This window comes from Dipodomys merriami, unplaced genomic scaffold, assembly GCF_024711535.1.
Source record: "Dipodomys merriami isolate MVZ:Mamm:240054 unplaced genomic scaffold, mDipMer1.0.p SCAF_16, whole genome shotgun sequence".
Taxonomy (NCBI): domain Eukaryota; kingdom Metazoa; phylum Chordata; class Mammalia; order Rodentia; family Heteromyidae; genus Dipodomys; species Dipodomys merriami.
This window is the reverse complement of record NW_027202937.1, coordinates 12,447,208-12,459,462: the sequence shown is the minus strand read 5'-3', so window position 1 is coordinate 12,459,462 and position 12,255 is coordinate 12,447,208. Positions and strand designations below refer to the sequence as shown.

At 47.4% G+C, this 12,255-nt stretch overlaps 1 protein-coding gene across 1 annotated transcript; it reads left to right on the top strand.

Annotated features, from left to right (window-relative positions):
• The first annotated feature begins 1,190 nt into the window (after positions 1-1,190).
• Trim15 (tripartite motif containing 15) lies at positions 1,191-9,407 on the top strand. The gene is made up of 7 exons (XM_070024304.1): positions 1,191-1,571; positions 2,800-2,895; positions 4,598-4,828; positions 5,494-5,516; positions 6,637-6,752; positions 7,978-8,010; positions 8,888-9,407. The coding sequence occupies exons 1-7, from the start codon at positions 1,191-1,193 to the stop codon at positions 9,403-9,405; spliced, it is 1,398 nt and encodes a 465-aa protein (XP_069880405.1). The 3' UTR covers positions 9,406-9,407.
• Positions 9,408-12,255: the final 2,848 nt, after the last annotated feature.

Below are 12,255 nucleotides of genomic sequence, written 5' to 3'. Positions count from 1 at the left end.
TGGTAAGATGAGCCTTCAGTGGGAATATGGAAGGAAGGACCTGATCTTCTCGGCAGGTGCAGGTAAGTGGATGGAGAACATGGCTGTTTGACCTCTGCCGAGTGTTGGCATGTGGGAAGGGCACTAAGACATGCATTGTCTCCAGGCTTACAGTTGTCACTCAAGGTCTGTGAACTTTGGAAAGTTACTTTGTCTTTCAGTTTTCATCTCCTTCTCTGTAAAATTCAGGTAAAACCACCTTCTCAAAGACTGTTATCAGAATTCTATACAATAATACCAAAGTAGTAAATCCTATGTAATGTGATCAGACCTGCTTACCTTTTTAACTAATTTAACTAAAGCCTACAACTCTTTAGGTTTTCTGAAATGTGTTAATAGTTACATTATGTTTTCTTGCTTGCAACGAAACAAACAAACAAACCGGGACTAGAGGCATAGTTCAAATGGCTGAGCACTAGCCATGAGTGAACAAGCCAAATGAGAACACAAGGCCCTGAGTTCAAGCCCCGGTACTGGCACCCACAAAAATAATTAATCAATTGGTTGATTAAATTTCATGAAAAATTAAGTTGAAACCCAATGTTATCCAAGCGCCAAGGAACAGTGATCCTCAGAGATGGGGTAGTTAGAAGTACAGGAAAAGTAAAAAGGGAACCTTCAAGTCAGTCTACCAATGTCTCAACTGAGTCATTTCAGCTGCCCGGAAATCAGTGAGCTCATTCTCCAAGGCTGGACTTTGATGGGGGCAGGCACACCCCATATCTAGAGCTTTATGGCCTCTACCTGCTCATTGTTTCAGGAAGCAGCATTTCCCTCCCAGTGCTTCCCACTCTAGTACAGTCAAGAGATTCCAAGAAACTCCTTCTCCCAGTGATCTCATGGGGCTCCCCATGACACCGGAAGGGGACAGGAATGAGGGTGCACACCTGGCTGTCGCTGGGAAAGGCTGCACGGTTGTGGGTGTCCTGGAGTTTGGACCCGTTTAGCTGATGGGTGGTGGCCAAAGGGCTCTGGGGAGCTGAAGAGGCAGGGCCAGGTGGCTTCTCTCCCTGGTGGCATTCCTGCCTGTCTTTCATTCTTGTACAAGTGTGCTGCCGTGACTCATGTACAAGTGACTCAATTTCAGGCAAAGGAATTCCTGTGGACGGAGGCAGAGGACGGCGCCCGCACCGGCTGGGGACGGCTGCGTGATGCCCTCAACTCCATGCGTGCAGGTGGTGGGCCAGGGAGCCGCCTGTCCTGTGTGCAGGGGGACCCTGCATGATGTGGTGACCGCCAGCTGTGGACACGCTTGCTGCCGGCTCTGCCTCTCGCCCTCGGCCCAGATGGGGGCCCAGCCATCGAGAAGGCTCCTGCTCTGCCCTGTGTGCCAGGAGGAAGAGCAGACAGACCCCATGAAGGCTCCAGTACCCCTGGGCCCTCTGGGGGAGATGTACTGTGAGGAGCACGGGGAGAAGATCTACTTCTTCTGCGAGAAGGACGCTGAGTTCCTCTGTGTGCTCTGCCGGGAGGGTCCCTCTCATCAGGCCCACACCGTGGGGATCCTGGATGAGGCCATTCAGCCCTACCGGGTAAGCTGGCAGGGGCCTGTTAGGGGGGCAGGATGGTAGCTTGTGGAGGTTGGGGGACCAGCCTGTGATGTGCTTTCTAAGGCTGAAGAATCCTCTGTGTTCCTATCTCCCTGTGCATACCTTGATTAAGAATTGTCTTGTTTGTGGGCACCTGTGGCTCATGCCTGTAATCCTACCTACTCAGGAGGCCTGAGATCTGAGGATCACTGTTCAAATCCAGAAAGTCCATGATACTCTAGTCTCCAGTTAACCACCAAAAAACCAGAAGTGGAGCTGTGGCTCACGTGGTAGAGTGTTTAGCCTTAAGCTGAAGAGTGCAGGGACAGCACCCAAGCCTACCACAAAAAAAAAAAAAAAAAAAAGTCTTGTCTATCTACCTAACACCAACTCCTGCCTGTCCTCTTTGGGGACAAGATCTAGACTTTCTGTTTTTGTTTTTTTTTTTTTTGGTTAGTTGTGGGGCTTGAACTCAGGGCCTGGGCCCTGTCCCTGAGCAATCTTTTGCTCAAGGCTAGCACTCTACCACTTAAACCACAGCACCACTTCTGGCTCTTTCTGTTTAAGTGGTACTGAGCAATCAAACCCAGGGCTTCAGGCATGCTAGGCAAGCACTCTACCACTAAGCCACATTCTCACCCCACCTCCTTTTTTTTCCAGTCATGGGGCTTGAATTCAGGGCCTGGGACTTGTCCCTGAGCTCTTTTTTGCTCAAGGCTAGCACTCTACTACCTTCAGCCACTTCTGGTTTTCTAGTAATTAATTGGAGATAAAAGTCTCATGGACTTTCCTGCCCAGGCTGGCTTTGCTTTTTTTTTTTTTTTTGGGGGGGTCTGGTCGTGGGGCCTGAACTCTGGGCCTGGGCACTGTCCCTCAGCTCTTGAGCTCAAGGCTAGCGCTCTATCACTTGAGCCACAGCGCCACTTCCAGCTTTTTTCTTTTTGCTTATGTGATGCTGAGGAATTGAACCCAGGGCCTCAGGCATACAAGGCAAGCACTCTACCACTAAGCCACCTTCCCAGCCCCCAGGCTGGCTTTGAACCACGATCCTCACACGTCAGCCTCGTAAGTAGCTAGGATTACAAGATTGAGCCACCAGCACCCAGCTAACTACTAGCTTTGGTCACCTACAAAGCTCTTAGCACTCAGTGGTGAGCCAGGAATATAACAGACAATATTTGTGATTTGGATTATTAACTGAGCCACCTTTCTCTGCCTCTTCTCTCCACAGGATCGTCTCAAGAGTCGACTAGAATCTCTGAGCACCGAGAGGGAGAAGATAGAAGACATAAAGTGTCAAGAAAACCAGAAGATCCAAATGCTTCTGGTAAGGCCCACACCACTGAGTACTATCACCTCTTGGGGTTTTCTTAGCCACCTGGGGAAGCCTGTTAGTTTATACCTATTGCCTGGCTGAAAAGAACTGGCAAACTATTCTCATTCCTGCTTCCAGATGAAGGTTTTTTGCAACGCCAGAACTTCAGGCCTGGACATGGTTCTGACAACTTCTAATCTAAGATACATATATCCAGTCCTTCACAGAGTGAAAAACTAAGGCTGGGCTCTGCTAGCTCATGCCTGTAATTCTAGCTACTCAGGACACTGAGATCTGAGGAACGTGATTTGAAGCCAGCCCAGGGAAAGAAGTCCCTGTGAGACTCATATATCCAATTAACCCCCAGAAAAAGCCAGAAGTGGACTGTGGCTTACAGTGATAGAGTGCTAGCCCTGAGCAAAGAAGCTCAAGGACAATGCCCAGACCCTGTGTTCAAGCCCCATGACCAAAACAAAAACAAAACAAAAAAAAAATAATAACTGAGATCCAGGAAAGTGATATACCCAAAGCCACTCGTGTTAAAGTTATTAGAATGTGGGTCTCTTGATCTCAATGGACTCAGGCCCATTATTCTTTCCCCAATGTGTCTGCCTAGAGAGACCATCTATCTATAGCCTGGAAGTCTGGGGTCACAAGATGTACATTAGTATTTGTTTCTAGTCTTGACTATAAAGCTGACCCTGTGGACAGCAGGCTATGATGTAGTTCTATCAGGCTCCTTCCCATCTTGTTTTTCCTGATGCAAGATTATCAAGGAGAAAAATCCAATGTTGGAATTTCTGGCACTTTGACCAAGGAGACAAAGCCTCAGGACAGAAAGTTCTCCCTTGTTTTTCTCCACTGTCATCAAAGATGCCTTGTAGATGTTGACTTTGGTGCCTAAAACGAAGGTCCCGCACTCCTTCAGCCTGTCTCTAATCACAACTTCCTTTTGCCTGAATCGTTCTCTAAAAATATTACTATAGTCATGTCTGCCTAACTCTAAAGAGATACAGTAGGGCATTGAGAAGATGGAAGAAATTTTTTACATTTCAACATGGCTTGAAGAACACAAAATGGCATTATTATCATTATCATTATTATTATTATTTTACCTAAGATAATAGTATAGCCCTTGTCACTGATAATCTCAAGACATCAAATTCTACCAAAGTACAATTTAGAAGAATGAGTTTTAGAATTACATACTCTCAGCCAGGCCCCAATGGCTCACACTGTAATTCTAGCTACACCGAGGGCTGAGATCTGAGGAGCATGGTTTGAAGCCAACCTGGACAGGAAAGGCCCTGAGCCTCTTATCTCCAATTAACCACCAGAAAAAGCCAGAAGTGGCACTGTGGCTCAACTGGTAGAGTGCTAGCCTTGAACAAAAAGGAGCTCAGGGCAGTGCCCAGGCTCAGAGTTCAACCCCTAGGATTGGCAAAAAAGAAAAAGAAAGAAAGAAAGAAGAAAAGGAAAAAGAAAAGAAAAAGAATTATATACTTTCTGAGCATAGAGAGAAACAAAATAAAAGACATTAAGTGTTAGAATACCAGAAGATCCAAGTGCTTGTGATCAAACCTTCATGCTTGGCCACTCTCCTTTGGGAGTTTTCTTATACTTTGTAATAAGTACACAGATGATTCTTCTGAAAGCCAGCTCTGTGAACCTCTCTCTAACCATGTCCCCAACCTTTTTTCCCCTATCCCTGCAGTCTTATATTGAAAGCAAGAAGCAATGGGTAGAAGCAACTTTTAAGAGGCTGCAGCAGGAGCTGGAGACCCAGCAGCATTTCCTGCTGGTCAGGCTGAGGGAGCTGGAGCTGGAGATCTGGAAAGAGAGGGGTGAATACATCGCAAAGATCTCTGAGGAGGCCCACAGGCTTGGAGCCCAGGTGGAGGAGCTGGAGGAGAAGTGTCGGCAGCCAGCAAGTGAACTTCTGCAAGTGAGACACCACGCTCCCCCATAGGAGAACAGAAGGGTTCCACGGGAAATGGGTGCTGTACTATGGGCTGGAAGACACTGAAAGAGGCAGGAAAAGAAAGAGATTATCTCTAACGGGAGGGATAAATGGCTGTCTGCCTCTGGTCTAAAGAGGCTGGAAATTTGCCCAGGGCATACATTGTTGGGGTCACACCATCTTGGATTTTCCAAGTATTGGTTCTTAAAATTGTGTCACTTGGATGAGTGTCTTAACCTCGAAGAATGGAGATAAGCATAGCATCTCCTTATGGGGTTGTTTCAAACAATGCATGCAAAATGTTTACCTGGGCCCTAGGCATGCAGGAAGAATTCCATAAATGGGGCTTGTTGTGGTTATAGGAATCTTGTCTGGGAACTCAGTCTGGTCACTACTGTCTGCCATCTTGTAATCATTGGAAGCAAAACCCTCCTCCAGTGTAAGGCTGAGACAGGGAAAGCAGTGGAAAGGGACTGAGTCCTTCTTAAGCCAAGGAACATGACAGAAGAGTTTAATGAGTAATTACATAGATTCTACTCGTTGAGCAAGGAGCGCTTTCAGCTGACATTTTAGGGAAGACAGGATGCTCTGAGTCCCTGTCAGGAAGAACATGTGGAAACTAAGTACATGTTCTTGTCTTTCTTTTGTAGGATTTCAGAATCAACCAGAGCAGGTAGGACCCACACCCCAGTTCTGACCTTCTTTATGTGAGACACTAAGTCAATCACTGACCACTACTCAGAAAGAAAGCACTCTGACAGACCCAAGGGCAACTGAGTCACCCAATAACAATTCCAACTTTCAAAGGTTTGTGTTCCAAAGATGCACTTCTGAACTGATGGGTTGGAATTGGGGGCATCTTTTTCCCTCATTGAAGTAAAAGTATGAATATTAGTCATGGTTTTTAGACTGATCTAGGAACGTCTGTAATCCATGAAATTATTTGTGTGTCAGTACCCAATACCATTTGCAATGTAACTCGAAGGGGGAAGCATTTAGTGTATGAATCCGGTATCCATGAACCAGGAAGTATCTCTAAACTGACTTTTTAAACTGTGAGAGATTAAGTTCTGCGGAGACCCGGGGGGTAAATTGGTTGTACATTCATATAGACAAAAACTAGTGAGGATTGAGTTGGGATCAAAATTGGGGGCTTTTCACTACAATGTATATTTCTTTCCTTTTTTTCCCCTGAGGTAAGGGGCTTGAATTCAGGGCTGGGGGCTATCCTTGAGCTCTTTTTTTGCTCAAGGCTAGCATTCTACCATTTTGAGGTTTGTTTTCTTGTTGGTCATTGGGTTTGAACTCAGGACTTGGGCACTGTCTCTGAGCTCTTCTGCTCAAGGCTAGTACTCTATCATATTGAGCCACAGCTCCACTTCTGATTTTCTGGTGGTTAATTGGAGATAAGTGTCTTATGGACCTTCCTGCCAGGGGTGGCTTTGAACTGCAATCCTCAGATCTCAGTCTCCTGAGTAGCTAGGATTACATGCGTGAGCCACCAGCGCTGGGCTTGATTTCCTTTCTTTTCTTCTTTCCTAACCCCTTTCAGTTAATTGTACCAGCTCATGAATTAGAAATCGGTTTAGGCTGTTTTTCAAGTGCTACCATACTTCCCTCTAGTGGCCAATATTGGTAATGATCTCAGCTCTGAGAGGTGCAACCAATCTCCAGTTTCATAAAATATAAAGAAATAGTATTCAATAATAGCAAGACCACTCTTAAATCTTGATTGTATGAATCAAGTATTGCTTTTTGAATCAGGACCTAACCCATTATCATACTATCTATAGGTGTGAAATGAAGACTTTTGTTAATCCAGACACTATTTCTCCTGACCTTATTAAGAAGATCCGAGACATCCACAGGAAAACACTCACCCTTCCAGAAATGATGAGGATTTTTTCAGGTAATGGAATGGGCTGCAGCGCCCAACTCCCATTAGTTGGGAGTGTGGTGGCAAATGAGCACTTGGGAGACTGAAGCAGGAGGATAGCGAGTTCAAGGTAAACCTTGGGTACATTGCAAGACTCTCAAACAACAACAAAACCTGGTTTTAAGCACCTTCTCTCTCCAAACCTTCCATGGTAACCCCATTATATTCAGGGGACCATTCCACAGACTATATCTTTTTTGTTGTTGTTAATCGTGGGGCTTGAACTCTGGGCCTGGGCGCTGTCCTTGTACTCTTCAGCTCAAGGCTAGCGTACTACCGCTTAAGCCACAGAGCCACTTCTAGTTTTCTAGTGTTTTACTGGAGATAAGAGTCTCACAGACTTTCCTGCCTGGGCTGGCTTTGAACCTCGATCCTCAGATCTCAGCCTCCTGAGTAAATAGGATTACAGGTGTGAGCCACTGGCACCCAGCTCACAGAGCACATCTTTTTCTCCTCAAGGACAGGTACTGGACTGAGAGTCCAGGAAAGTGAACCCTACTTCTCACATCTATGACCTTACATTGTGACCAGGATACCCTCCCCTTGTGAGTGCCTGTACAAAACACTAAGTCAACCTGGCATGGTGGCTCAAGCTTGTAATCCTAGCTAGTTAGGAGGTAGCAATCGGAGGGTCCAGAAAAAGAGAAGTTCATCTCAGCCTGGGCAAGGTGGTGAGTGCTTGCTACCCCAACTACAGAGAGAAGCATAATGGCTGGGTACCGTGTGAGCATTTATTAACCCCAGGAAGCACAAGTGGAAGAATGGAAGCCTGGGGGGTGGGGCACTTTGTGCCCAAAAATAAATAAAGTGCTCATACCTCAAAAATAACCAGTGTCGGGGCTGGGAAGATGGCTCAGTGGTAGAGTGCTTGCCTTGCATGCCTGAGGCCCTGGGTTCGATTCCTCAGCACCACATAAGCAAAAAGAAAAAAGCCGGAGGTGGCGCTGTGGCTCAAGTGGTAGAGTGCTAGCCTTGAGCTGAAGAGCTGAGGGACAGCGCCCAGGCCCAGAGTTTAGGCCCCACTACCGGACCCAAAAAAAAAAAAAAAAAAATAACCAGTGTCAAAGGGGGCTGGAGGTGTGTGGCTTAAGTGGTAGAACACCTGCCTAGCAAGTGAGAATCCCCAAGTTCAAGCCTCAGTAATTCCCCTCCAAAATAAAGGGGGAAAAAAGTCATACATCTTTCTGTTTCGCTTTAGAAAACCTGGTGCATCTCCTGGAAACAGACTCAGGTAAACAGCAAAGGGCTTGGGGGTGGGGGTGGCGTCTTCCACTCATCCATTTATTCTATGGGAGCAAATAGCAAATCAAGTGCATGTGTCCCACACCCTGAGCACTCGGGTTGTCAGTTCAAGCTCTTGCTAGCTGAGACTGCTTGGAAGTTTCATCTATAAAATGAACAGAATAACAGTTCCTGCCCTAATTAACATGGGGCAAAGAGTATAGTATAGTCTCCTTTTAAAAAAAATTATTTATTTATGCTTAGTCAGTTGTGGGGCTTGAACTCTGGGCCTGGGCGCTGTCCCTCGGCTCTTCTGCTGAAGGCAAGCACTCTACCACTGGAGCCACAGCACCACTTCCCATTTTCCAGTGGTTAATTGGAGATAAGAGTTGCAATGGACTTTCCTGCCTGGCTGGCTTTGAACTGTGATCCTCAGATCTCAGCCTCCTGAGTAGTTAGGATTACAGGTGTGAGCCACCAGTGCTCAGCAAAAGCAATTCATTTTAAGCTAAGTTTAATTTGGACCTTGTTTTCAGTCTCTTATATTAAATTGGTGCTTCTCAAACTTTAATGTGCAGAAAAGGATCTCAAGTTTAACTGCAAAATCTGGTTCAGTTGGTGCGTGGTAGGGTCCATGTTTCCAGCAAGTTCCCAGGGGTGGCTGCTGCTTCTGCTGGTGATAGTCCTCCCCCCTATCCTCCCCCCCCTTCCCGGCCCCCCCCACACTTTGGAGAGCAAATCTTACAGCCCCTCTTGCCAGTCAGGTAGAGAGAGTTACCATTGTCCACTTGGAGCAGATGGAGAAACTGAGGTTCGGAAGAGCAGGCCGCCCAGGCCCAGTGTTCCCCCTGCCTTTCTGGTTGCTTCCAGCTCTCTCCTCTCTCTAGGGATCATCACTCTGGACCCTGAGACGGCCAGCCCGAGCCTGGTCCTCTCTGAGGACAGAAAATCAGGGAGATACACGCGGCGGAAGCGGACGCTGCCCGACAGCCCCCTGCGCTTCGATGGCCTCCCAGCAGTGCTGGGGTCGCCGGGCTTCACCTCGGGGCGCCACCGCTGGCAGGTGGAGGTGCAGCTGGGCAAGGGCGGCGGCTGCGCGGTGGGGGTGGCGGTGGAGGAGGTGGGGAGGAAGGGGGAGCTGGGCCTGAGCGCCGACCAGGGCGTCTGGGCCGTCATCATCGCGCACCAGCAGTGCTGGGCCAGCACCTCCCCGCGCACCGACCTGATGCTGGGCGACATCCCGGGCCGCGTGGACGTCACCCTGGACTACGAGAAGGGCCTGGTGAGCCTCCTCGACGCCGACACCCAGCGGCTCCTCTTCACCTTCACGGCCGCTTTCTGCAGCACCGTCTTCCCTTTCTTTGCCGTCTGGAAAAAAGGCTCCCGCCTTACTCTGAAAGGCTGAGGTTGGAGCTTGCCAAGTGGGGGCCCGGGGAGCCCAGCTCCAAGCTGCGCCCCCATGTGCCCTCATGAGGCCTGTGGACCTGAGAACCTCGAATCTTTGGAGCTGGAGGGGGCGGGGGGAGGGGGGTGTCTGTTTTTAACTTGTATTATAAAGCTGATGTATAGAGGGGTGACAGTCACCTAAATCAGGTGATGAGTGCGTTTCTTTTTGCACAATGTCACCCCTTCCTTTGCTCTCTCCCAGTTTTTCCCTCCCATCTCCACCCACAAGTTACATAGTTCACTTTCAACCTAGTGTCTAGAGAGTACCACTGCTGCATTTGTTCATGCTTTGTCCCTCCATGTCTGTGCCCTCCTTACCCTCCCAAAGACAGATAAAGGAACAGATAAAAAGAAAACAAAAATAGCAACAAAGGAAAAAAAAAAGCCACCTCTTGTCTCCACTTTCTGGCTGGACCTGGCTTTTACCTTGCTTACGCTGTGCCTTTCAGCTGGCTGGTGCCCATCCTCCCGTGGAGGAAGAACCAGAGGCAGGAGCGGCTGCGCACAGCTCCCAGCAAAAGCTGGGATTGCGAGGATTGAGTGCAAGGGGAAACAACTAAAAGTGGCAAAGCTCCAACACAGTCATCATGGGAAAAACCAGGAGTTTGTTGGGCTTAGGTTAATTTAGACAGTTGACTTTTTGTTTCAACACACAGCTAGAAATGCCCTCAATTACCCAGAAGGCTCTGGGCCCCTTCAAAAGCCCTAGATAGATCAACACCCCTCCCCCCCTTAGGGCATTGTCCAGACTTGTAGAGAATGCCTCTGTGTGTGTGTGTGTGTGTGTGTGTGTGTGAACGTGCGTGCGTGCTGGTCCTGGGGCTTAGAAGACACAGAAGCCAATTATTCTAATCATAACAATAAAGCCACTGCCACAGTATCATCCCCTCACTGGACTCTAGAGATCTGAGTAAGCAAAAGACTCAAAAGCACTATACAGAATGTAACAGTGAGTACAAGTCACTGGTTCTGCCCATGTCTTTGACTCTGGGGAAATTGTGCCATCTGCTTGGAAAGGAATGATTTCACACCTTTGTGGTCAGTTGTGAAATGCATAGAATCTAGAAGCTGGAAGATCTTGGTTCAAATCCTCACTTCAGTTGTGTTAGTTTAGATTTAATCTCCCTGAGCCTCTAGATTACTGATCTGAAAACTGGGCATGAACTCAGGGCCTGGGCACTGGGCACTGAGCTTTTCTGCTCAGGGCTAGCACTCTATCACTTTGAGCCACTTGACCCTACCTTCAGATTGTTCAAAGGAGTGAATGAGACCACCTGTGTAAGGTGCCTGACCATGCAGGTACTTTGAATACGGGAGAGCCTACACTGGCTCTTAGATCCAGGTTCCTATCTGTAGGCAAATCATATCTTTCTTAGGATTTTGTGTGCCCTAAGGGCACAAAAGCCAACTGAAACAGAAATTTTAAGTAATAATGGACTGCTTCCAATAAAGAAAGGGCAACTTCTTTTTCTTCCTACCTATCCTGGGTGGGGCTTGAACTCAGGGCCTGGACACTTGTGTTAAGCCTCTTTGTGCTCAAGGCTAGTGCTCTACCACTTGAGCCACAGTGCCACTTCCGGCTTCTCCTGAGTAGTTTGTTGGAGGTAAGAGTCTCATGGACCCTTTCCTGAGTGGGCTGGCTTCAAACCATGATCCTCAGATCTTAGCCTCCTGAGTAGCTAGGATTACAGGCGTGAGCCACTGGCACTCAGCTATTTTCAATAGGGGTTCCTGTTTTACTAGTTCTTTCATAAACAGTATAGCTAAAGGTTGTTGTTGATAGTAGTGATTTCTTCTCCAAACAAGGAGCCAGTGTCTTCTCTGAACTCTGAGATCATCCTGTTTGTATCCACTGTGTAGATCAGTGTATTTCTATCAGTTTTATGACTTCTCATCCTTTTTCTGTGCCCCCCCTTTTAATACTGGGATTTGAACTCCGAGCCTTGAGCTTGCTAGGCAGGTGCTCTACCACTTAAGCCATACATCCCCATCTCTTTTTTTCGTTATTTTTCAAGTCTTTTGTTTTTGTCCAGGGCATGATTATCCTCTCTGCCTCCCAAGTGGCTGGGATTATAGCCAACAAGCACTACATTTATCTTGTTGGTTGAGGTCATTTTTTTCTTGGTTGAGGGGCTTGAACTTAGGGCCTGGGTGCTGTCCCTAAGCCTCTTTGTGCTCAAGGCTAGTGCTCTACCATTTGAGTCAGAGTGCCACCTCTGGTTTTTGAGTGATTTATTGGAGATGAGAATCTCACAGGTGCTTTCTGCTTGGGCTGGCTTTGATCTGCGATCCTCAGATCCCAGCCTCCTGAGGTGCTACAGTTACAGGCCACTGGTACCTGGCAAGAAGCTCAAGGACAGTGTCTGGCCTTGAATTCAAGCCCCAGGACCAGCATATATATATATACATATACATATATAAGAGCACATATATACATATATATGTATACATATATATACTACGCAACTAAAGGAAAGTTGATGTAAACATGTCAGTATCAGAAAAAAAAATTTTTTTGGTGATGGGACTTAAACTGGGGGTCTTGAGCTTTTCTGCTCAAGGCTAGCCCTCTACACTTTGAACCACAGCTCCACCTCCAGTTCTCTGGAGTCTCAGACTTTCCTGCCTGGGCTGGCTTTGGCCTGCAATCCTCAGATCTTAGCTTCCTGAGTAGCTAGGATTATGGTTCTGAGCCACCAGCACCCAGCTGAGAAAATATACTTTAATGAGAGAATTATGAGTAGGCTAGAGAAACAGGGATTCACATTCTGGTAAAACTTAACTGAAAGTTGAGGTAACTATATCATCA